Below are 22,254 nucleotides of genomic sequence, written 5' to 3' on the forward strand. Positions count from 1 at the left end.
ACATATTTACAGTAAATATTTATAGTTAACAGATCCCATACATGGTTCATATGTTTATTTAAATGTCATTTAACCAAGAGCAATATAAAAACAGGCAAAAACTGAGAGCTGAATTACACTCTTATCTTGTGGATTCAGTTCAGGTTTTGTTTTGTTTTTGTTTGCTGGATTAAATGTAAACAAGGAATGTAAAACATCTTACCATTGGAAAAGATTGCCCCCTGTGGGAAAGACAGCTCATGACTGTGCTCAGCCTTACAGGAATACATGGCTTTTGCTTGTCTGAAATAAAAAAAAATAAGAAAAAAACATATGAAAAAATGAACTTAAAACCTGGGAAATGAAGGAATAATCTCTTGCAGAAGCACAGGATAATAACAACTCATTACACAGTAGTTCAGAGGAGCAGAATTATAGCAGACAATAACTCCTGGTTTATCAGGAATTATCAACTGATGTTACTGTGGAAAAGAGACCTACATCCTACTTAGAAACTTAAACTGGAACATCGTAACTGGTAAAATAGTTGAGGGAGACTTGAAATTATCCTGTAAATGTACATGAACTGAAAAAGTTGCTTGAAGCCAGTTATGAACTACATGGAGAGAGTTCCAAAGAGATCAGCAAGTCATCAGAGGCTCAAAACCATGACTTGAGAGGTAATATAGTTGATTAGTCTACAGAAGAAAACAATAAATGTAAAGTAAATATGACACACGAAAAAGGAGAAATGTGTCCTCCAGGATGATTAAATTGCAGCATAGGAGACTGAAGGTGTCTGAAGTGAGTTTAAGGTTAAGTCACTTAATTCAGCTGTCTATAAACAAGCTACATGTCTAGCTCAGCTGGCTCTCAAGGTCTGGGCTCTGTTCTGGTAGATGTCTACCTGAAAGTGCAACAAATAGTTCTCCAGTTTCCGCTGAAACATTCGATAACATATTTTCTTAATTAGAACAATAGACTTTTTATGTCTTCTAATTTATAGCTGAAAAAACATATTCCTGGTCAGAATAGAAAAGCACTGGAACTGCCATAATTGGAGAGGATCTCTGAAGAATTCATGTTAATAAAGATTCATTAAGAAAACAATAATGATGAAACACAACACTACACAGGCATCTGTAGGAAGAACTAATTGGGTATATCGTGATCTGGTTCCAGAGCAAGAGGACAGACTGGCGTGATAAGATTTTTAGCACTATGATTCTATAAAACACAAAATAAGAGTCTGAACACAAAGTTACCTCATTTACGAGTTCTCACTGCTTTATCTAAAACTCTAACACCTGACTTTATTTTATACCCTGGAAGCAATTTTTATATGATCCACCAGCTTTTCTGACTTCTGTTACTGAAAAACCACATTATGCCACGCAAAGATGAAGCTGTTGATCATTTCACCTTTGTATGATGTGACAGGGAGATGCTGATTCAACTTCCCTTCTAGCCAGACTTTATCTCACTGACCCAAAACACAACCTTTGGTGAAGTTTCCAATTTTTGACATATTTTCCAACAGTGTGCATATGTAAGTGACATACAATCTATTTTGTCTTTCCTCCCAAAATAATGAGATAACAGTCATCAATCATATAGTGATAGTGCCACATCAGTCTGGTTTTGTTTAACATCTTCACCAGTAACCTGGATGGTGGGATGGATTGCACCCTCTGCAAGTTTCCTGATGATACAAAGCTGGGTACTACAGGTACTACCGCTGTTTCATGCCATAAAAGCAGTGCTCTGGTGGGATGCAGCACTGTCCTAACAATATTAACATTTTGTGTACTGAAAAAAATGCATGCAAAATAATTACAACTGTGCACATCTACCTATGTCATCATACGGAGATATGGACTTGGATGTGGTTGGTCTGCTTTGGTGGGGGAGAGGAAGAGGACCAGTGTGCACATAAGACAGTAATTTCACTTGACCTCAATGTCAACAACTACTTCTTGGTCCTTTTTATTTAGCATCACTGAAATATCCTCACAATTAAAAAAATAAACCATACAACCTTTATACACATCAAACAGCACAGTAACTGTTAACAATGGATACAGTGGCAGTGATTATCAGATAATTCGTAATGCATTTATGATAACACAGGGATGATTTTGAACTTCATTAATTCCACCACTTAGTGGCTATCCAGCCAGTTTCCCATGCTCAGAATGAAACATCTGAGAAACACTGCAATAAAAGGCATCTAAGGCAACACTTAAGTATCTGAATGAGGCAGAATTATTTAAGTTATTATCAAAACAAAGCATGTTGTTTTTTCATGTCCTTAGAGAAAGTAAAATGAATTTTTCTCCTTTATGCTTCTATGTTTACTAAACTATTCTGCTTTCAGCTTCTTATCTTTTGTGATCCAAATATGTTTGTTTTTAAAGTAAATAAGAGACAAGAGAACATGGACTTTGACTTTCTCAGTTCTGGAAAGAGAAATCACATAAATACAGAAGCAGAAAGTACGAAGAATCGCCTTCCCAGAAGCTCATGAATTATCAGCTACTCCACATTGTCTTCCCTTGCTCCTAACACAGAATCTACAGATATTACTCATAATTCTGGAGCAATTTTCAAGAGCTGGGTTATTCCCTCTATATCTGATTTGATTACTTAGGTTGTTTGTATTACTCATTATTCACCTCAGTGCTATCTATATCATAGCAAGGAAATAGGATGACAGATCCTTTGGCAGCATTTAGTGTATCTTACGGAAATAATATTCTCTTTTATGCTGTTAATACTCTCCTCTGTGCAAATAAGGCTGATTGTTAAAAAGCATGTGATGACATCACAATCATCTATTATGGCTCTATTAAGATGATACTAAATACCTCAGAAGAGTGTGATTCATATTGCTAAGCTCAGAGAAAAAAGAAAAAAACAACCTCTGAAAATGGTACCCACATTTCCTAGAAGTTACTCCTTTTCATGATTTCACTGGATAGACTCTTCCATTTTGCCACCTTGTATTATGTTTGTTGTCAAAGAACCATTAAATTTGGAAGTGACTACTAAGATCATCTGGTGCAACCATAATGAGCCCATATAAACTCATGATAAATTTACACTAGTTGCCAAAGGCCAAAACTGTTTTGCCTCACTACACATTACACATGGTCAGCAACACCTGAGATACTTTTAGTAACCTATTTTGAAAGTTATAAATAAGCTTTAAAATTATGCTCCTGTCCTAATGAGTTTTCAGTCTACAAAGTGTAAGTCAGAAGCCAGAAGTACCTTACAGCTACAATCTGGGAGATGGATGAACTTGAAGTCAGGAGGGAAGGAATGGGAAAAATGAGAAGTGAAAGCAACCTTGTGACAGAGAAGAGAGCACAGAGTGGGAAGAGCATAAAATTTTGGTCTTATCTGTCCAACCCTGAAGTGTAGTGCCTCTCATTCTGTCTCATAAATCATAAATCTTCAAATTAGTGAATCCCTGGGCAGCCCATTCCACTGCCTGACCACTCCTTTGGAGAAGTAGGATTTCCTAACATCCAACCTGAATCTCCCCTGGTGCAACTTGAGGCCATTCCATCTCATCCTATCACTGCTACACAAGAGAAGAGGCCGTCCCTCAGCTCACTACAATCATCCTTCAGGTAGTTATAGAGAATGAACAGAAATCTGCTGGAATACATGAGCCAATGTGACACTGCAAAGCTGTATAGGTACTTTTGATCTGTACAGGTGATTAAGAAATACTGTTTAAGGCAACAAATGCATCAAATCAGAATGAAGCTACTTAGATAGTGCTATCATAGTTAAACAGTAGTTATACATTTCAAAATCAGTTATTTACAGCACTGTAAACAGACCCTTCATAGAGATCATCACAGTCCTCAAATATTTCTGATACAAAACAAGACAGGAATCCAAAAGGCCTGTGTACTGGGTGGATCAAATGTAATCACCTAAAGAGAATACCCTAAGGACTTAATTCGGCCTTTATGATCATAGTGTGTATGAAAGGCAAATAAGAGCTGGCTCTGAAATGCAAAATCTCAGACAGACTTGAGACGCATTAGAAGAACAGCTGAGCTGCCTTTTATTTCTTCCTCATTTTGCCTGCTGACCTCTCCTTTTCCATTCTCCTTGTCATTGTTGCTCTTCTGCTTTCTTATGAAGGCTGAAGTGGAGGAGCTATTAAGCCTTTCAGTATTTTTTGCTATCTTACCTGCTCCTTATATCCATTATCAACTGCTACATTTTTCCTTTGTCAGATTTTGGCTTCTTACATGCTTTTTATATACAGATAGAGAAGACACAGGTTCTATGGGAACGTCAGGAGAGAGTTTGCAAGAAGGGAGCAATACAGAATAAGAGAAGGAACAAAAGTGGAAGTAAAATGGTGCAGCACTGGTGAGGCAGTGAGGCTCAGGTCACTGGCCCATGAACGTTCCAGTCTCTTCTTTTACACTTTTACTCCTTAAATTAATGCCCTCCCCTTCTCATCTTGTTTCTTTTCCCGTCACACTAAAAGTTTTCTCACACTTCACCTACTACACAGACAGAAGAACAGCCTTGATTCCTGTAAACTGTTTCCCTTGAACAAAACCAGTGGGTCTTTACATGTCAGCTTTCTCTTTCTCTCCACTGCTACATTTGCTCCAGAAGACAGTTGTATTCCCTGCTGCACACCTCAGCACATGCTGGCCTCTTTGTTTACAGCTATGCTACTTTATTAACAACTTTAGATTCATGGATTAATATCATGTTTATTTTTCCTGTTGCTCCACAGTTCCAGAACGATTATTGTATCAGAATAAAATGATGGACCAAAACACACATTGTCTCAAAAGATTTGAAGTGTAGGGACAGTGAAAAGGCAGAAGCTTTCCCAAAAAAATTTGATTTCAGTCTAACAAATAGCAATAAGTAAATAACAGTAAGTAAAGTGCCCTCATCTTGTTAATTTTCTCCTGTAGCTGTGTCTTTAAGCAGATTACTAACCTGAGCATCTCTCACTGCAGCTTCAGTAGGGGACAGAATAGCCAGGAGGGCTGATACTATATATTAGGTTTAGTTTTCTTCCATAAAAAGGGCGAGTTTAAAAAATCACAAAAGTTTTGTGTGCCACATGATGCTGCCCAGAAGACACAGAACAAAGGTCCAACACTTCTATTTCAATCTCTGGAGCCAGGAAAACACAAAGCATTTTACAATTTGTTTAACAGTAAGAAGCACTTACCGTCCTGAAGAAACTTGTTTAAGTGAACCAGCACTTTCAAACAACTGTGCTCTTGCAGCCACTCTGAAAATAAGGAAGTACCTTGCTTTATACTTTGCTTATTAGTTAAAGTCACAAACTGATTTTACTTCTAACCATCTGAAGACATGGAAACATTTTTTAAGACTGTTGCAGGTATTCACTTTGAAAACTAGAGGAAATTCAAAAGCTCCACTTAAGTCCATAATTAGCAGAATTTTTATGGGCATAACTTATTTTAGGCCACTGAATTCCACAAGCTCCAGAGCCTTGCTAAGTCATCAAGAAGGAAAACCTCAACACTCTCTATATAAACATTTATTCTTGAATAATAATAATAGTCACTTTCCAAAAATCCAAGTCTTCATTATAGACCTTATCTAGAGCCTAATGATGTAAATGGAAGTCTTTCAATTGATTTTAAGCTGTCAATGTTTCCTTTGTTTATATTTTTGATTGTTAGTTAAATAAGTCATGAAGAAAGACATTTTAAAAGCAAGTGTTCTTGAGTGCTTTTTCAACTACTTGTAAACCTCTTTGTGATCATTTAATAGAAGACAGTATTGTAAGAACTCAGAACTGCATGGAGTCTTAACTTACACAGATCCTGGTCTTTGATAGCCATTACTTGATGCAGTATCTAGTCTTAATCTTCTGCACGTTTTGGGAGGCAAGTCAGGATTTAGTGGAGCCTTTGGTGTATCTTTTGTATCTGTTGAAGACAAGCTCTGTATAGATCCACTGCAGCTTTTGTTACCTAAAGAAAGCAGCCAAACAATAAGCAATATTAAAGCTAATCTGAAGATGTTTTACATGTGTAACATGCAAAGGAATTTTATTTCTTGTTAAGAAGCAAACTAAGGAATAAGTACTTACTAAGATATAGATGGAACAGGCAAAAAGCCAGGAGAAAAGGACCAGCAGCAAGGATGAAGAAACAGTTAAAACTGCGGGCTAATAAAACCATATTGCACTTACATGGTTAGACAGTACGGCCATTAAAAAGTGAAGATGAAAACCTTTAACATTGCACATAACTGTTGAAAATCATGTTGGCTGGGATCTCAAGCAGTCACATACTCTAAACTTGTGCTAACAGTAGTATTTGCTATGAGATGAGATAGCAGTAATTTGAAAGAATTAATATTTTGGTATTCACAGAAGCCTGATGAAACTTTTAAATGAAACAAACAAAAAAAACGAAGAAAAAAACCCAAAAAACTTATGAGTTGTAAATACAATCTGCAAAAAGGGTTTCAGACATACACATTATGTCACAGACAAGAAGCAACAAAGTTGTTACTAGATGTATTAAGTTTAGGGTGTTCCAAATGTAATTGGTAACTTTGATTACTGACAATAATTGCAAGCATTCATTTTTTAGACACAGTAATTACTACAAATACCAACGCTTTTATATTGTAAGCCAGAAATCTTCTTACAAGTCAGTAGCCTCTGAGGCTCTGCAGGATAGAGAGTACTCTCAATTCCTAGGAACATTGGTACTGTGAGTTGTACAGATGACAACAGAAATGTGTCAGAAGCAGTTTTAAAAGTGAAATAACATACCTCAAAAGTTTAAGAATAAACAAATTTAGAGTGTAACATCAGCTTTCAGATTCACCTCTTGTTTTTTGATGCCTCACAGTAAATTCACTGACGTCACAAAAAACCTTGGAAATTACCTTCAGCTGATGGAATTGATCTGAGGGAAGAACCTGAAGATCTTTTCAGGCCAGACAGACCATAGGAACTCTTCTTGGTCAGATCTATGGGAGGAGAGGCATTCTCCGGCCCAGTGACAGAAGCTATACTTTGGCAGTCTGACTCCATGTCTGTTTTTGTTGCATCCTCCTTTGATGAGGATTCTGGACTCGTTGTCCACAGGCCTGAACTCTTCTGGCCATTTGAAGAAGGGGGTGAGGCAATCCATGGAATCCCTCCTGACTTCTCCCTGGGCTGAGAGGTCACACATTTGGTGGTGCTGTTCTGCTCAGAGGAGTGAGAGGAGAGGGATTCGATGCTGCCCATGGGAGTGCTATCTGGGCTACTGCTGTATGAGTCACCTGGGCAGGAGGGAAGGGAGAAGAAAGAAACAATAAGATAACTACATTATCTAACCATGCACATTTCTCTCATGTCATCTTTAACTCCTGTACCATATTGTCATCAAATTGGATAGCCATTATTTAGTCTCCCAGACAGCCGCTCTCAAGACAACACAGCAATTTAGTTGCTTTAAGTTACACACATCCCTATATTTAACCTGGAAAATCTGCACTTTGTGGACATTTCTCTGGAGCCGATGAACGTTACGTGTTGCAGGTGAAAGTATTTCACATCAATGTTATACTTTCAGAAAAACCTGCCTGCAATATAAATATTGCTAGGAAATTAAACAATTACAGTTCTGCAGTATTTTTTTAATAAACACCTTACTAGATTTTGAGCACAGGGCAATGCTTGCAGTGCAATGTCCCATTTGTGTTCTGAAATGTATGACTCTGTAGACAGTTTTACATTGATTACCAAGTTGCTGAGGATCTTTGCAGTCTCTATAAGAGTCTACAAAAGCCTGTCTGTAGTTGTCCAGTTTTCTGAATCATGATGTCTTTCATGAAATATCTATCCTGCACAAGGACCACTCATTCCTTTATTTACAACTTGAACACTGAACATTTGTTGCATTTCTTTAACTCAACTGATAATAGGGAAATTAGCCTATCTACACAGAAATCTTTATGCTGATATAATTTCTTTCAGTGATATCACAGAATGATAGAATGGTTTGGATTTTAAGGGACCTTTAAGATTACTCAGTCCCAAACACTCTGCTATAGTCAGGGACATGTCCCACTAGACCAGGTTGCACACAAGCTCATCCATACTGGCCTTGAATGATTCCAAGGAGGGGGCATCCACAACATCGCTGGGGCTGGGCAACCTGTTCTATTGTCTCACTATTCACACAATAAGGGATTTATTCCTGATATCTAGCCTAAATCTACAATCTTCCAGTTTAAAACCATTTCCTCTCACCATGTTGCTACCTGCCCTTATAAATAGTCCCTCTCCAAATTTCCTGTAGGTCTCCTTCAGGTACTAGAAGGCTGCTAGAAGGTCCCCACTGGAGTCCCTCTTCTCTAGGCTGAAAAGCCCCAGCTCTCTCAGCCTGTCATTATCGGGGAGGTGCTCCAGCCCTTTGATCATCTTTGTGGCCCTCCTCTGGAGATGCTCCAACAGTTCCATGTCATTCTTGTGTTGAGGATCCCAGAACTGGACATAGAACTCCAGGTAGGGTCTCATGAGAGCAAAGCAGGGGGGCAGAATCACCGGCCTCGATCTGCTGGTCACACTTCTGATGCAACCCAGGATACGGTTGGTGTTCTGGGCTTCAAGCACACATTGCCAGCTCATGTTGAGTCTTTTTATCAACTAATACCCCCAAATCCTTCTCCTCAGGGCTGCTCTCAAGCCATTCTCTGCTCAACCTGTATCTGTGCTTGGATTGCCCTGACCAGATGCAGGACCTTGTGTTAGGCCATGTTGAACTTCATGAAGTTCTGGATGGCAGCCTATCCCTACAGCATGTCAACTGCACCACTCTGCTTCGTGCCATCTGCAAACTTGCTGAGTGCGCACTCGATCCCATGTGAAGTTGCCTTCGAAGTTGCCTTGTTTACCACCAATCACCCCATCTTTATTTTCCCCCTGCACTTGGTCATGCTGTCAGGATCTGCTCCATCATCTTGGCACACACAGAAAAGTTCTGATCTTTCCCACTCTGTGCTAAGGGGATGAAAAGTTGGGCTCGTCCGGGATTTGAACCCGGGACCTCTCGCACCCTAAGCGAGAATCATACCCCTAGACCAACGAGCCAAACTTGTACTACAAGCCATGGAAATATTCTAAAGAACTTGGCTGATGATTTGAGAGAAGGAGCGTGCATTAGAACTGAGGAAGGACTGGCTGACAAATTAGTGAGAGCTGAAATATCTTTTAGACTGCATTCATGAAAATGAATTGAAGTGTAGTGAGTCATACGTCAGATTCTAGTAATATCTTTTCCCCAAAAGCTAGGAGACGAAATTCAAACACTTCACAAGGAAAGAATGTATATATTTTTAACTACTGAATATTTACAAGATACCATCAGGATACAGTAATTTTTCCTCCACGCATTCCAATATTCTTGGAAACAGGTGAAGACAGCCACACCGAGTACTAAAAATAAGGTCTCAAATGGTAATGCCTTGCTCACTGGATGTGAAAACAGTAGTGCTGCTGTAACTTGAAAATTTCCATCTAATTCTGGACAGACTTCAGGATATTCCAGATTAGATTATGCACCATTTTACTTCTTACAGATTGGCAGTCCCTAAATATTGTAAGATCGGCTGGAACCTAAATTTGACAAGTGCATTTTCTATCATTTTCTATCATTCTCTACAGTTTGGTATCTGCATTTCATGGCATACAGATTTCCTTAACTTCCTGAAATACAGTTAAGTGCCTTTTATTCGTTTAAATAATAAAATAAAACCATCCAGTGCTTCAGAAAGAGCTACTGCCAGAGATCAGGGCTTTCTCTTGACTGTCTCTGGCACGGCTAGAGATACTTGGCAAGGAGAACACCCCTGCTCCTGACTCAGCCTTCCAGGCACAAGCGAGATCTTAACTGGAACTTGTGCAGCAAATGCTGAGCTGGAGCCAAGAAGCAAACTCCACATGGAGAGCTCCTGGGTCAGACCTAGCTTCATTCCAGCTGTCGGCAGAAACTATGAGTGAATTAAGAAGCCTGTGCTTGCATAAGCCCAGCAAAATACTTTGACAGAACTGCCCTACTCAAATGCAGTTAGTTACACAGTGAAAAATAGCTGGAATTTTGCTCAGTTTCTTCTCTGGCGAATGTAACTGACAGTTCCTCCATAACTTCTTCATCTAAGGATCCCATGCCATTCATACTGCCAACTGAAGTCTGGGGAGCTACTGCTCTCATTCAGTATCGCTGTGCATTACTTTACTGTACCTATTTTGCATACATCCCCCTGAGGAACTGGGGAAGAAAGAAGTTCTTTTGGAAATCTCTTGCAGTAGTTAGTAACTTAGGCATTGCTACAGCTTCTACACTTCTTAAAGGTAAGGCGGGTAAGTGAAAAGGGATGAAAACAAATGAAATGCACCTTTTTAACATACTGCATGAAAGGCACATTACATGAAAATGAAAAAGATTTCTAAGCAGCATGTAATTGTGAACATAACTCCATGCTGTTAAACAGCCAATCATCTGCCGAGCACACTGTTTCTCATAACCTAGGAGTTTGTTTCTATTCTGTAAAACTAATAAGGTTTCAGTGGTTTTGGCATCCTAGACAGTAGTTTGATTTGAACCAATGACCACAGTTTCATGCATTTGAAAACAGCCAAGTAATGTTTTTGATCTCCTGACCTTGACTGAGTTAAAGCTTCCCAACCTTAATAATGAGGGGAATGTCATGCAGTGAACTTCACAGTTTCAAGACAGGCTACATTAAGATTAGAATATAAAGTCTACTCTAAAAGATTTTCGTATGTAATACAAGACATGCCTAAAAACAAATATCCTTCCTCCTTTGAGAGAAACAACGAACGTAGTCATTGATCAGTACAGCTGTGACTCACAGAGGTTAAGAAGCTGATGAATCTCCATCTATAATGTTTACTGAAATACAGTACTTACTGGACATTGCTAAGGAATATCAAAAGGCCAAGACATGAAAAGGAAGACAGCAGTCAACAAGAACAAACTTACTGTCAGGATCTGCTAGACATGGTGTGTATCTTCCTTTGGGTTTACGAGGACCTGTGGAGAGACAAATTGCTCTTGTCCTTCTCGAACTTGAACGGGACTGTGGTTGGGGAAGAGGAATATTGGGATCTGGTGCAGTGTGGAATATCTGCATGATTAAAGAAAAAAAAAAAAAAAAAGGGAAGAAAAAAATAAGAGAAATAAACAACAGAGGTACTCCTATGCTTCCATTAATTATATATTTGTTTTCCTCACCACTGCACCTGAATATTCTAATAGTCTCATCCATCATAAAAGAGCACATTGACAGAATATCTTCTGGTTCAATTCCACAATCCAAGGATGGGTTAGTGAACAACGAGCTGTACTTAAAAATTACGCTGATTACACAAAAATATTTCTTTAAATAGTTTTAACTTCTAGTCCCAGTTATAAAGTGCTTAACAACCTAAACTGTGAAACATACAGTAGGTGCTTCCTACTAACACCTACTCAAGAACTCCATATTTTCTAATATTATGAAAAAGTCGAATTTAATTCTATGTGTACCTGTGAGAGCTTTTGTATATTACAGAAAGGTGCCATAGATGCAATCCCATTTGAATTTCAGAATACTACTTTATTTTCCTACAGAAGTCAAACCATTTTCAGGTTTGGAGCATCTTCTGTTTCTTATCTCTCATGTACCACTAATCAATTCTGTGCTGTATTGCTGCAGAAAACCTCAATTTTTTCAGGTATGAGAAGAAACCTACATGCTATTGAAAAAGTGGAGGAAAAGTGGATGTAAACTCAGACAGTAGAAAATACCTTAAATGTGGTCTTGAGATACTCTTAAAACAAATTAATACCACATTAGTAAGTAGCACATCAATGCAAAACATGTCTGCAGACAGAAAGAGAGCAATTTTGGTTGCGCAGACATGTTCTGTGTATTGAATAAACTGCTAGTTTCTGGAGGGGAAATTCAGTTTGGGAAACATGTATTAAGTACGTTTTGGAGTTGAATGCATGGGGGCTGCCAGCATCATACTGATTCTGAGGAGTTCCTGTGAAATATAACTGGTGATATCAAGCAGTACTATCAGTAATTACTGATCAGTCATTGCAAGGGATCCTGATGATGACAAGGAATTGCCCTACATCTGACTAAATGGAATAAAATCAAACTTCTTCCACCTTGTTTTGTCTGTCATCAGAGAAAGTGATATAAATCAACAAAAAATCCCTCAAATGCTACTCTTTAGATGATCAACAAAAGGAGGTCTTGACTGTTCTGCTGGGTGCTATAAAGGGCAAAAAACCCCCACCACCACCAAAGACAAGTGAGAAAGATTTTTAGTGAAGGTGATACAAGCTGTGCCTGGCAAGATTCAGGCTGGATGTCAGGAAATTCTAGTTCTCCAAAAGAGTGGCTAGGCAGGGGAATGGGCTGCCCAGGGAGGTGGTGGAGTCACTGACCTTGGAGGTGTTCAAGGAACGTTTGGACATTGTGTTGAAGGACATGGTTTAGTGAGAACCATGAGTGGTGATGGGTGGACGGTTGGACTGGATGACCTTGAAGGTCTCTTCCAACCTCGGTCATTCTATGAGCTTAAGATTCTATGATACCTGCAGTGAAAGTGACTGAATGTAACATTTTATGATTTCATAGATTTTCCTTCTCAAGTCCTGAAAAAGTTTTTAATCAGTTTCCCAAAAAGAGCATGAGATATACCCTTCCTGTGTACTTGGGGAAAACAAAATATACCAGGCAGTTACAGATATGTATTGCTGAAAGCAAAAAAGTATCTTGCTTCTATGCATGTTACAGAGCAGCAGATCACAAAGATTCATTGATGGGTTAAAAACCTGTAATTAGGAATAAAACTTTCTCTAAGAAACATTCATTAGTTTTCAACATACTTAATCTGGTATCTAGACACCTGAAAAGTTGTACAGCAAACAGAACTGGGGATTGTGTTGGGCATCCACATTAACGCTGCTTGTGGAAAGAAGTGAAGCACGGTTGGGGTTTCATGACATTAGATGGGATCAGACCTCCAGCTGACATATCATCAAAGGACAGTAACTGTCAGAAAGACTCTGAGCTGATGCACAAAGTATACAGAGGTGAATCCATGTGTTCACCCAGATTGAACCTCAGTATACTGCTCACGTGAGAGAAATGGAAGAGCAAAGAAGCAAAGTAGAACCTTCCCATTCTGGTTCTAGATATGAGAAGGATGCAGAAATCTTCAGAAAGCTATGAAGATTCAGAGCAACTTCTCTAAAGCACGGGTGATTATGTCTTGAACTTGTACCTTGCATAGCTTTGTTAGGAATACTTATCCAGAGCATGAGGAGAGAAAAAGGTGGTTGTTTTTTTTTTCAATCAATAACCTTTTACAAATGCTAAATTTCTCATTCTTGAGAACTTGATGATAATGAAAATGAGATCTTGGATTCACTTCATCAACAGAACATTCACTTCATCAGTCTTCTACTACCTTTTCATAATGTTCTATAAGAATTTCAACGACGATGTTCTGAAACTTAATGTTCATCATAGCAGCCACAGTTTCTTCTTGGGCTCTCATCAGAGTTGGTCCAAAGATAACACCAAGGTTGGATACCGTCATAAGGTTTTGCTGACTGTGTAACGATACCCTTTAAATGAACACAAACAACATGCAGTTAAATAATTGCACTAAACTACAATGTGAAGTCTCAAATTTGTGTTTTCCCTTTATAAACATTTACATTTATTACAGCTAAAATGCAGTGCAGAACAACTACTGTATCTCCATTAAGGCTCCAATCTTACCATTTTTTAACAGATAATGATGAGCAAGTCTTTTTAGACTAAGTATCTAAGTTTTTTACATAACTGATAAGAAAAAGTAACTATCACCTTTGAATGTCTCTACAGAGAGATTCAGCCCATCTAAAGTTTAGGAGCCATTGGGTGGGTTTTCTCTCCAATAATTATACAAGAACTTAAATTCTCTAAAGAATTAAAGTGCTAGGTGAGAACAGGTCAATTATATACCCTTAGCTTTCATGCCAAGGAAAGAAATATAGTTACTGAAAACACTTAAATTGTAATGGGATCTCTTAATACTTCCAAAGCATACGATTAGTGGGGTCAATGTCATTGTTTCTGTGAAACACATAACAGTAGATTATCATAATTATATCTTATGGCTTTAAAATGTACTGATCTTGTACTTCTGTATATCCTGCTATTGCCTAGTGTACCGTTTCTGCCATTTTCTTCTTAAATTAGAATTAATGTGGAATTTAGAAACTTAGTTTTTCCAATAATTTTTCGGATAGTAAAATGAAATTTATCTATCAGTAACCCTCAGTGTCCCTCTTCTTTTACAAATTAGATTTATTGAAAAAAAATTATATTATTATAAATTCTCACTGCCAGTGATTTCCTTGTCAAGTAGTTCTATTGCCTGCATGGGTCTGAGAAAAATATAATGCCAAGTAGCATTTTCATAATTGTCCTAATGTTTAATTTTTCTGAATTTGCTACCAAACGGAGTCAGAGGCACTCATTCACACTCTCCTCTTCCTTCCCTCTACTATTATCATTGCCAAACTGATAAACACCATTTAATGCATTTACGTAAGTAAAATTACCTTTGTATGTTTTAAAATTAAGAAACAGTAAAATCTACAAAATGTTGCAAGGAGCAGGTAGGGGAAAATCCTTTCTTCTGTTTTTCTCTGACTGCCTCCATTAATTAAGTTTTGGAGACATTTGCCATGTTTTCTGACCAATAAAATTCACAGATATCTTGAATTGCTTATAATGTTATATAAACATTAAAAAAAATGACCTGCCTGATGCCAGAGTTTGGTAGCAAATGACAGAAAATCGCAGACAAAGATTAGAAATCTGGTGACAAAAAAAAAACTGTGAGATTTTCCAAAGGCTATTACAAAATTCTGATGGGATCAAGATCAAATTTATGCTTGGATTTACTGATTATGCACTGAGTATGCACTGGTGATACGATAGCAATATGAACAGTGGATATACCATGGAATAGAGGTTAGCTGGACTAGAATTACTTCTATAGTGAAGTAAATACTGCCCTCATAACTGGAATAGGACTGCTTTAGTACCTTACTTACACTGAGAATTGGGAGTAATATGAAAAATAAGTTTGTATATAAGATGATGTGATATAAGCTGCAGCAAAATTAATGCCCATCTTGCTATGGTTCCTACTTTATCTCATTAAGTTAGGCCTCAAAATATTCTAAAATCTTACTTAGAAAGCCACACTGGTAGAAATAGTTATTTAGAAGTCAAATCATGAAAATTATTTCTTTGTTAAAGTGTATTTTTAGCCACTTGTCTCAGTGGATTTTTCTCTTATGTTTGGCTTGGGTGACTAAAGGGTGTTTGGGAAGTCCATTGGATCTTAATGAAAATAGAATTTTGAATACCTTGGTCTGTTAGAAAAACCTAAAAAATAAATCCTTACCATGTTATTTTGCTTTGTACTACACATTAACTGTTCAGGTCTCTTACACAGGCGTTATAATCTTACAGCACAGGATAGGGAGTAGTGTTTGCACATTGTTTGGGTTTCCTTGGTGACAAATTTAGTAATACTGTAACCAGAAAGGACTCTGCTAAGTACCTCAAAAGCTGAATTTCTAACAAAAAGGGAAAAGTGAGACCTGTAAATGGATTATCTTCAGAACCAGTTTCTCTTAACCTAGTTCTGCTGTTGCTGGGCTATTGAATTTCTGAATAGATAGCTAAAGTTAATGTGCATTTTATGCATAACTGTAAGACATTCATTAATGTGGAAATGCTTTCTCCTTATTAATATACCCCAGTAAATCTCTCATACTATCAGTCTGTCGATCATAGGAAGTGTTTTTAAATCATATCAAAGAATGACCCATTTTATAATGGAGACAAGTAGGAAATTTTATTAGGAAGGTTTAAAAACAAAAATAATAATTGAGTTACCTAACTTAAAATAACACCAAATGTCCAGTGCTTGCCTGGCCACTGAGTACATATTCACACAGAACCACCTCTCTGCAAAACGCTGATCAGGATTTTCAGGCCTTGTAACTTCATTTTTAGGATGATCTGCACCCCACCAACAACTAGATCCTATTTAGCTGTGTGCAGTGACACAGAAGTCAAAGTAGGCAGAAAACTAAAGGCATTAAGACCTAAATCAAGGAAATAACTTCAAATATTTCAAGGATTTCAAACAAAAGGATGAAGAAAAATGTTCTTTTGTGTGTGGTTTTTTTTTTTTTTCTTATTTCCACATCTAAAGAAAGTTATACGCTTTATTTATCAATTGCTCCTTGAAAAAAACATGCAGAGGTAGGAGGAAGAAAAGGAAAGAAGACAGCTAATCACAAGGCTAATTTTGAGCTCATCTCATTAGAGTGGCTGGCATAAACAACAGCTGGAAAATTGTATGAGAAATTAGAAAGGATGAACTGAATGTTGGAATGATAAGAACTGAAAGTTTTCAGAATACATCTCAAAGATTTCAATTTATCAGAAACGAGAATTACATCAAAGTTGAAACAGAAAAGAGCTAAAGAAAGCAAAAACAGAAAGCAACACTGCAGGCTTTGGAAATTCTCTTTGGAAATGTACGTGAGGTAATAGTGAGAGTAAGAGTTCAGGAACAAGGACAAGAAAGAAATGTTTGCCTAAAACTAATTGTGCCTACAGATAAGTCGACTGCTATATAAAACCACGGGATCACAGAATATCACAGTGGCGTATTGGAAGGGATCCCCAAGGACCATGAGTCCCAGTCATGGTTCCACACATGAACAGCCCAAAAAAATCAGGCCATTTGTCTGAGAGTGTTGACCAGTTGCTCTTTGAATTCTGGCAGCTTGAGGCCATAACCTCTGCCCTGAGCAGCCTGTTCCATGCTCAACAGTCTGGTGAAGAGCTTCATCCTGATATACAACCTGCCCCTCCATGTTGTTCCCTTGGGCCCTGTCCCTGTCACAGACAGCTGAGTTCTGCCCTTCTGCTCCCTGTGAGGAGCTGCAGCCGCCATCAGGCCTCTGCCCTGGGTTGAGCACAACAAGGACCTCTGCTTCTGCTCATATATCTTCTCCTCTAGATCGCCCACCATCTTTGTAGCTCTCCTTTGGACACTCTAACAGTTCTATGATGTCAATTTTGTACTGTGATGCTCAAAATCGCAGCTTTTACAACAATGTGATTTCACGATTACAAGTTCTAACTTTTTAGGCTGTCAGAAAGCATTAAATACTATACTTTTAGTAATCAAACTCTTCTGTTGGAAAGTTACAGAATCTGCTTTCATCTGGTTTACTGGGTTTTATATGCTAACATTATCAGTCATCTTGGTGACTCTTCAAGATGTTTTTAATTTTGTTTCTATGATGAGTATTCTTCAGCAACAATGCATATTACATTTCAGAAATCAAATACAATTTCAAATGTCACTGTAACGGATTAGGCAACACTGACAAATTAAATGTGAAAATGAACATATCTTACAGTAGTATCAAATATAAAAATCAAGAATTACTTGACTAAGTGCTTGATAAGGATGTCCAGCATCTCTCTGTTCTTCTCTGGTAATTTATGTACAAGTGCATGCACTGCTTCAACTCTGTAGTTCTGATCATCTGATTCTATTTAACAGAAAACAGAAATTATTGACAGATTAAACACACATTTAAACGAGACTAAAATTGGCAGAAGTGCCAGTATGCCAAACACATGCACTGCAGTTAACCAAACACAATTAGCCTTCGAAATGATGAAAGCAATTCAATTTTATTTATTCCAAGAACATTATGGAATCTGGATTTCAAGTAACTCGCAAAGAGCATTTACTGCAAGTACCTAAGCCAACAAAATCTGTGTCAATTTTGACTCCATGTTGTGCTGGAGTGGAATCCAAAATTTTATCTCTTGCTATTTAAAACATTTAAAATTATTGAGGATCTTTTTAAAAATGGAAGAGGAAATGGAGCAATAAATTCAAATTCTAAATTGGACTTGTTAGAAACACAATTTTTCTCTCTCACTAATTACCCCATTTATGAAAAGGGGATTATTATCTCCAATTTTGCAAGGCAAGCTGGGAAAATAAAAGTCCATGGATAAGAGGGGAGGAATGCTATAGAATAATTATCAGCCTGTACAAAACAATTGAACTAACAAATCAAGATTAAAAGTGTCATGCAAAAAGCAGTCACACGGAAGCTCTAAAACAACCAGAACAAACCACTGAACAGCTTCATTTAGTATGACTTCTCTTGTTTTGAGGGCTTTCATGTGGCACTGCCATCATATACAGTGAAACAGAAGAACTCAGATCCTTGTCTGGATAACCGAATGCTACACCAAGGAGAAAAACAGGGATAGCAACTGAGGAGAGGTAAGAAAAAATATTACTTTTGTAGAAGTATATAAATAGCTTTACTTACTAACAGCAACAATGAAATCTTTGTGCAGCTTAAATGTCATCAGTGGTTCTGAAAGACACCTGGTTGTAGAAGATAATTAAAAGGATATTTGAAAAAATGCATTACTCAAAGCCTTTTTAGGTTTTAGGGTAGTCAATATGATAGCCCTCAATATAAGCATAATGTATATTGGTATATCCAAGGAACCCCAATCCACACATTACCACAGCATACAATTCAGTCACATACAAAGTCTGAAAATCTTTTTGAGCTGAAGATGGCGTCACAATGGAAGTTCATAAGAGAAACATTACCAGCACTGTATCACAGAGACTCACTATGTTCTGACTGCCATACTGTGGAATAGGAATAATACTACTGAGGAATGTTGCATAGTGGGCTGCAGAAACAATCTGGCCAAGAAAGGCAAATAATATTATAAAGCTTTATACTAAAAATCTAATCTGAGAGATCCTGGAAGAGTCCTCCTCTGAAAGTAGCCTGTGAATTGTCTTAGACACAAAACCACAGCTAGCTTGTGTCCTAATTTCACAAACAGGACACCTACAAGAGAGTTGTGCTTCTAAAGAAATGCATTTCTTCAGTCAAAGTCATTCTTTTCAATGAAGTTGATACATGCACATTTTCTATAAATTATAAGCATATTTTCAATGGATTTCTGATGCTGCCCTTTGCTACATGACCAGTCTAAGAAATCCATTTTTTAAGAAGGCATAATCCAGTTGCCATCTGACTTTTACGTTTTTATTATGCTTACTCTCATCATTACATAGTGACATTCAAGAAGAGTTCTACCATAAGTACTATCACTTTTTTAGATTCTGCTTCAAAATAGCAAAAAAAATGAAGAGAAACTGTTAATTGTGGGAGGAATATATTACTCGTGAAAATACCAACACTGCGGGATAAAAACATAGTATTAGTATTTTGAAGAGATTTACTCTGCTCCAACAACGACACCATGAAAAATCACTGTACAGAAGGGATTCAGAAAATAAACGCTCAGCTAAACATGCTTTGTAGTTTACACACACAACAAAAAAAATAAATAAATAAAAGCATGCAGTTGATTATATTCTGCCAAATCCGTAGCTAAACAAGGAAGAAAAGTGTGTGACAAATTTGAGATTATTACACATTTTAATAAGGATAATAGGCAAGATGATAATATACTCAATTACTACCATGCTAATGAGTAAAAGAAATGTAATACAATATTTATAAGCAAAAGATTAATGAACCATAAAAGTAATACTGAGATATGCATAGCATCATACTTACCTGAGGTAGTTTTTAAGTCCGCTAGTTATTGTTTTATTGTCCCAGATTTCCATATCAATATCCATATCAGGAGGAGATTTAGGGGCTGGGAGAAATTTGAATTATGATTGTTATAGTCTGACTAACACATGGACAAGAAAAGCAGCAAACAGAAGCTAACAGAGTATTTGTTCAGCTCATATGATTATTTAGCATCCAGATTTGATCAATTTGAAGTATTTTAATCTCTGCCAGAGTATTAATAAAAAATAATTCAGCATTCATATTTAGTAACTGTAAACAGTAATATGTATGTACTACATAGTACATACTATGTAGTGTATGTATATGTATTATGGCAAAGAGTAAAAGTAACACCAAGTCAACAGAGAATTTGTAATTTACCTGGCTTGAACACTGAAGTACAGGCATCAGGTAGCTAGACTAACAAAAAATGTGAAATACAATAACTCTATTAAACTAAATGATGCTATTTACGCTTAAATCACTTACAAAATATGGTATTCATCAGCTTTTGCACTTTGGAGTTTACACCACCTATTCTGTACAGCCCCAGGATGGTAATGCCTACGTTGAGAAAACAAGAACAGAGGAAATAATGAGAAAATAGCTATTTCAATTACACTCACACATCCCTTGTCTGTGTTTTCAAACCACCTAAATGTATTTACAGAAAACTGAAAAGTTACATTATCAAGTATTGCATCACCATACTGAGCTACTTCTGGGATGCTAATAAATGCACTGTACTGAATCTACACCCTGTCCTACTCTAATCACAATTTTACATTAAGAGAAGTCCTTGCATTGGAACAACCAGTATCAGAAAACATCTAGAGAATGACTGGGAAAGGTGAAAAACAAGACTCCAAAGTGGACTTAAAATGTGCTACATATCTATAAATGTGTCCTACCCGGATTTCAGCAGAAATACTATGTGTCTACATTGCCTCTTCCAACCAAAGTTCGGTTAACATTTACAGGAGAGAGAACGATTCTACCCAAAGTAAAAACTTATAGTGTACACTACTGGAACATCGTAGTTCAGAATTAAAGTTATGGATCTCCAAGCAAAATAAAATGTCAGTTTCAATTTATCTTCAGGTTTCAGTTTTCTATTTTTAACAGCACTGTAGCACAATCAAGACTAACAAAGAGTGCCTAAGGTGTGGCACTCAAAATATTCCAATCACAATAATTGCACTGTTTTTAACTTTTTATTATTAATTCTTTTTTAAAACATCAACAGCACTAGGAAGTCCAAGACAGAACATGAATTTTGATATGATATATTCTTCTTCTCATCCCACATATATTTCCTGGCACCTCAGGAAATACAGAAGAATAACCTGCTCATTTACTCTGGTTGTGTGACTCAGAGAACAAAAAACAGGAGCAGTTTATTCCTTTATTCCTTAGGCAAGACAAGAACCAACTTTATATCTCTAGCAGGATGCATTCAAAACTCTAACTCCTAATTTATAGATTTAATGTTGGTATGTGAATACATTCTTTTTCTTTCTTCAGGTCTTACTGTTTTGAAATTGTGTATTCTAACATCTGATCTCTGTTAGACAACCCACAGGTGATACTGTTTTATTAATTATTATTATCATTTTTTTTACAGAGCAATGCAAGCTCTCGTTGATTCAAAAGCTACACAACACTACTACCTGAGAAGAAATCATGCTGGTCTCAATGCTGCACAGAGCGATTGTAAAGCTTTTGGATTAGAAGAGACTTGCATTCAAAGAGCTCAATGCACAGACAAGAAAAGGTCACTTCTGCTTATGGAATACCATAAAGCTGTTTGAAAGGGAATAGTCGAACAGCTTACTGTGAGTTACAAGATAAGAAAAATATTCATAGTAAACTAATATATCATCTGTGATTTAATACCTACCTCTTGTTTCTACAGCATGGATACATTTCCTCACAAAGTTGAAACCTGCTTCATTTAAGAACACTAAAAGAGAAGGAAAAATAATTTTTAAATTCATCAATGCACAAAATATCCATGTTTAGCTATAATCACATTTCTGTCAAAAAAGACTGATACACATTTATCCATGAGATGACGATACTTATCCTTTAAGACTGTAATACAGGTTTACATGCATATGAGAATATTCTACTGCCTTTATTAGAAATCAGTAAGTCCACACATAGAATCCAAAGGTCGCTGCTTTACAAGACTACTGAAGTCCTTTCCCTCTGCAGCGGGAAATGGCTTTAAGAATTCAAGACTTAACATAATGACCAGAATATTTTTACTGGTTTTAATACAAGATTCTTGTTTCTTGCACATGCATATAACTGCTCAAAAAACAGCAACACAGTAAAACAAACTTTGTTATTATTTACTATTTTTTGGATCTTCAACACATTCTTCTAACTAGCTAAGGAGAGATTTTAGAGTGGCTTATCTTTCATAATCAAAATAGTAACACCAATAAAAAAACAACAACAAAAAAACAACCCAAAACAAACATATTTA

General features: G+C 37.0%; 1 protein-coding gene and 1 non-coding gene across 4 annotated transcripts in view; both read right to left on the reverse strand.

The window, feature by feature from the left end:
- ARHGAP42 (Rho GTPase activating protein 42) overlaps nucleotides 1-22,254 on the reverse strand; it is a 144,603-nt gene that overhangs the window by 5,312 nt on the left and 117,037 nt on the right. For 2 of the 3 annotated variants that reach the window (XM_085508805.1, XM_015852280.3), the window contains 11 exons: nucleotides 21,661-21,723; nucleotides 20,250-20,324; nucleotides 19,758-19,842; nucleotides 18,477-18,535; nucleotides 17,570-17,675; nucleotides 13,502-13,661; nucleotides 11,016-11,160; nucleotides 6,910-7,290; nucleotides 5,825-5,981; nucleotides 5,207-5,269; nucleotides 203-282 (listed from right to left, as the gene is read on the reverse strand). In XM_085508805.1, the coding sequence (XP_085364931.1) occupies nucleotides 203-282; nucleotides 5,207-5,269; nucleotides 5,825-5,981; nucleotides 6,910-7,290; nucleotides 11,016-11,160; nucleotides 13,502-13,661; nucleotides 17,570-17,675; nucleotides 18,477-18,535; nucleotides 19,758-19,842; nucleotides 20,250-20,324; nucleotides 21,661-21,723 (1,374 nt within the window). The remainder of the gene's footprint in view (nucleotides 1-202; nucleotides 283-5,206; nucleotides 5,270-5,824; nucleotides 5,982-6,909; nucleotides 7,291-11,015; nucleotides 11,161-13,501; nucleotides 13,662-17,569; nucleotides 17,676-18,476; nucleotides 18,536-19,757; nucleotides 19,843-20,249; nucleotides 20,325-21,660; nucleotides 21,724-22,254) is intronic. The other variant, XM_085508800.1, reaches the window with a different exon arrangement.
- TRNAP-AGG (transfer RNA proline (anticodon AGG)) lies at nucleotides 9,032-9,103 on the reverse strand. Its single transcript has one exon. It is a non-coding gene; the product is annotated as a tRNA-Pro (tRNA).

The sequence above is a fragment of the Coturnix japonica genome, chromosome 1 (assembly GCF_054131305.1).
Source record: "Coturnix japonica strain WE chromosome 1, WE-NBRP24, whole genome shotgun sequence".
In the NCBI taxonomy this organism is placed as follows: Eukaryota; Metazoa; Chordata; class Aves; order Galliformes; family Phasianidae; genus Coturnix; species Coturnix japonica.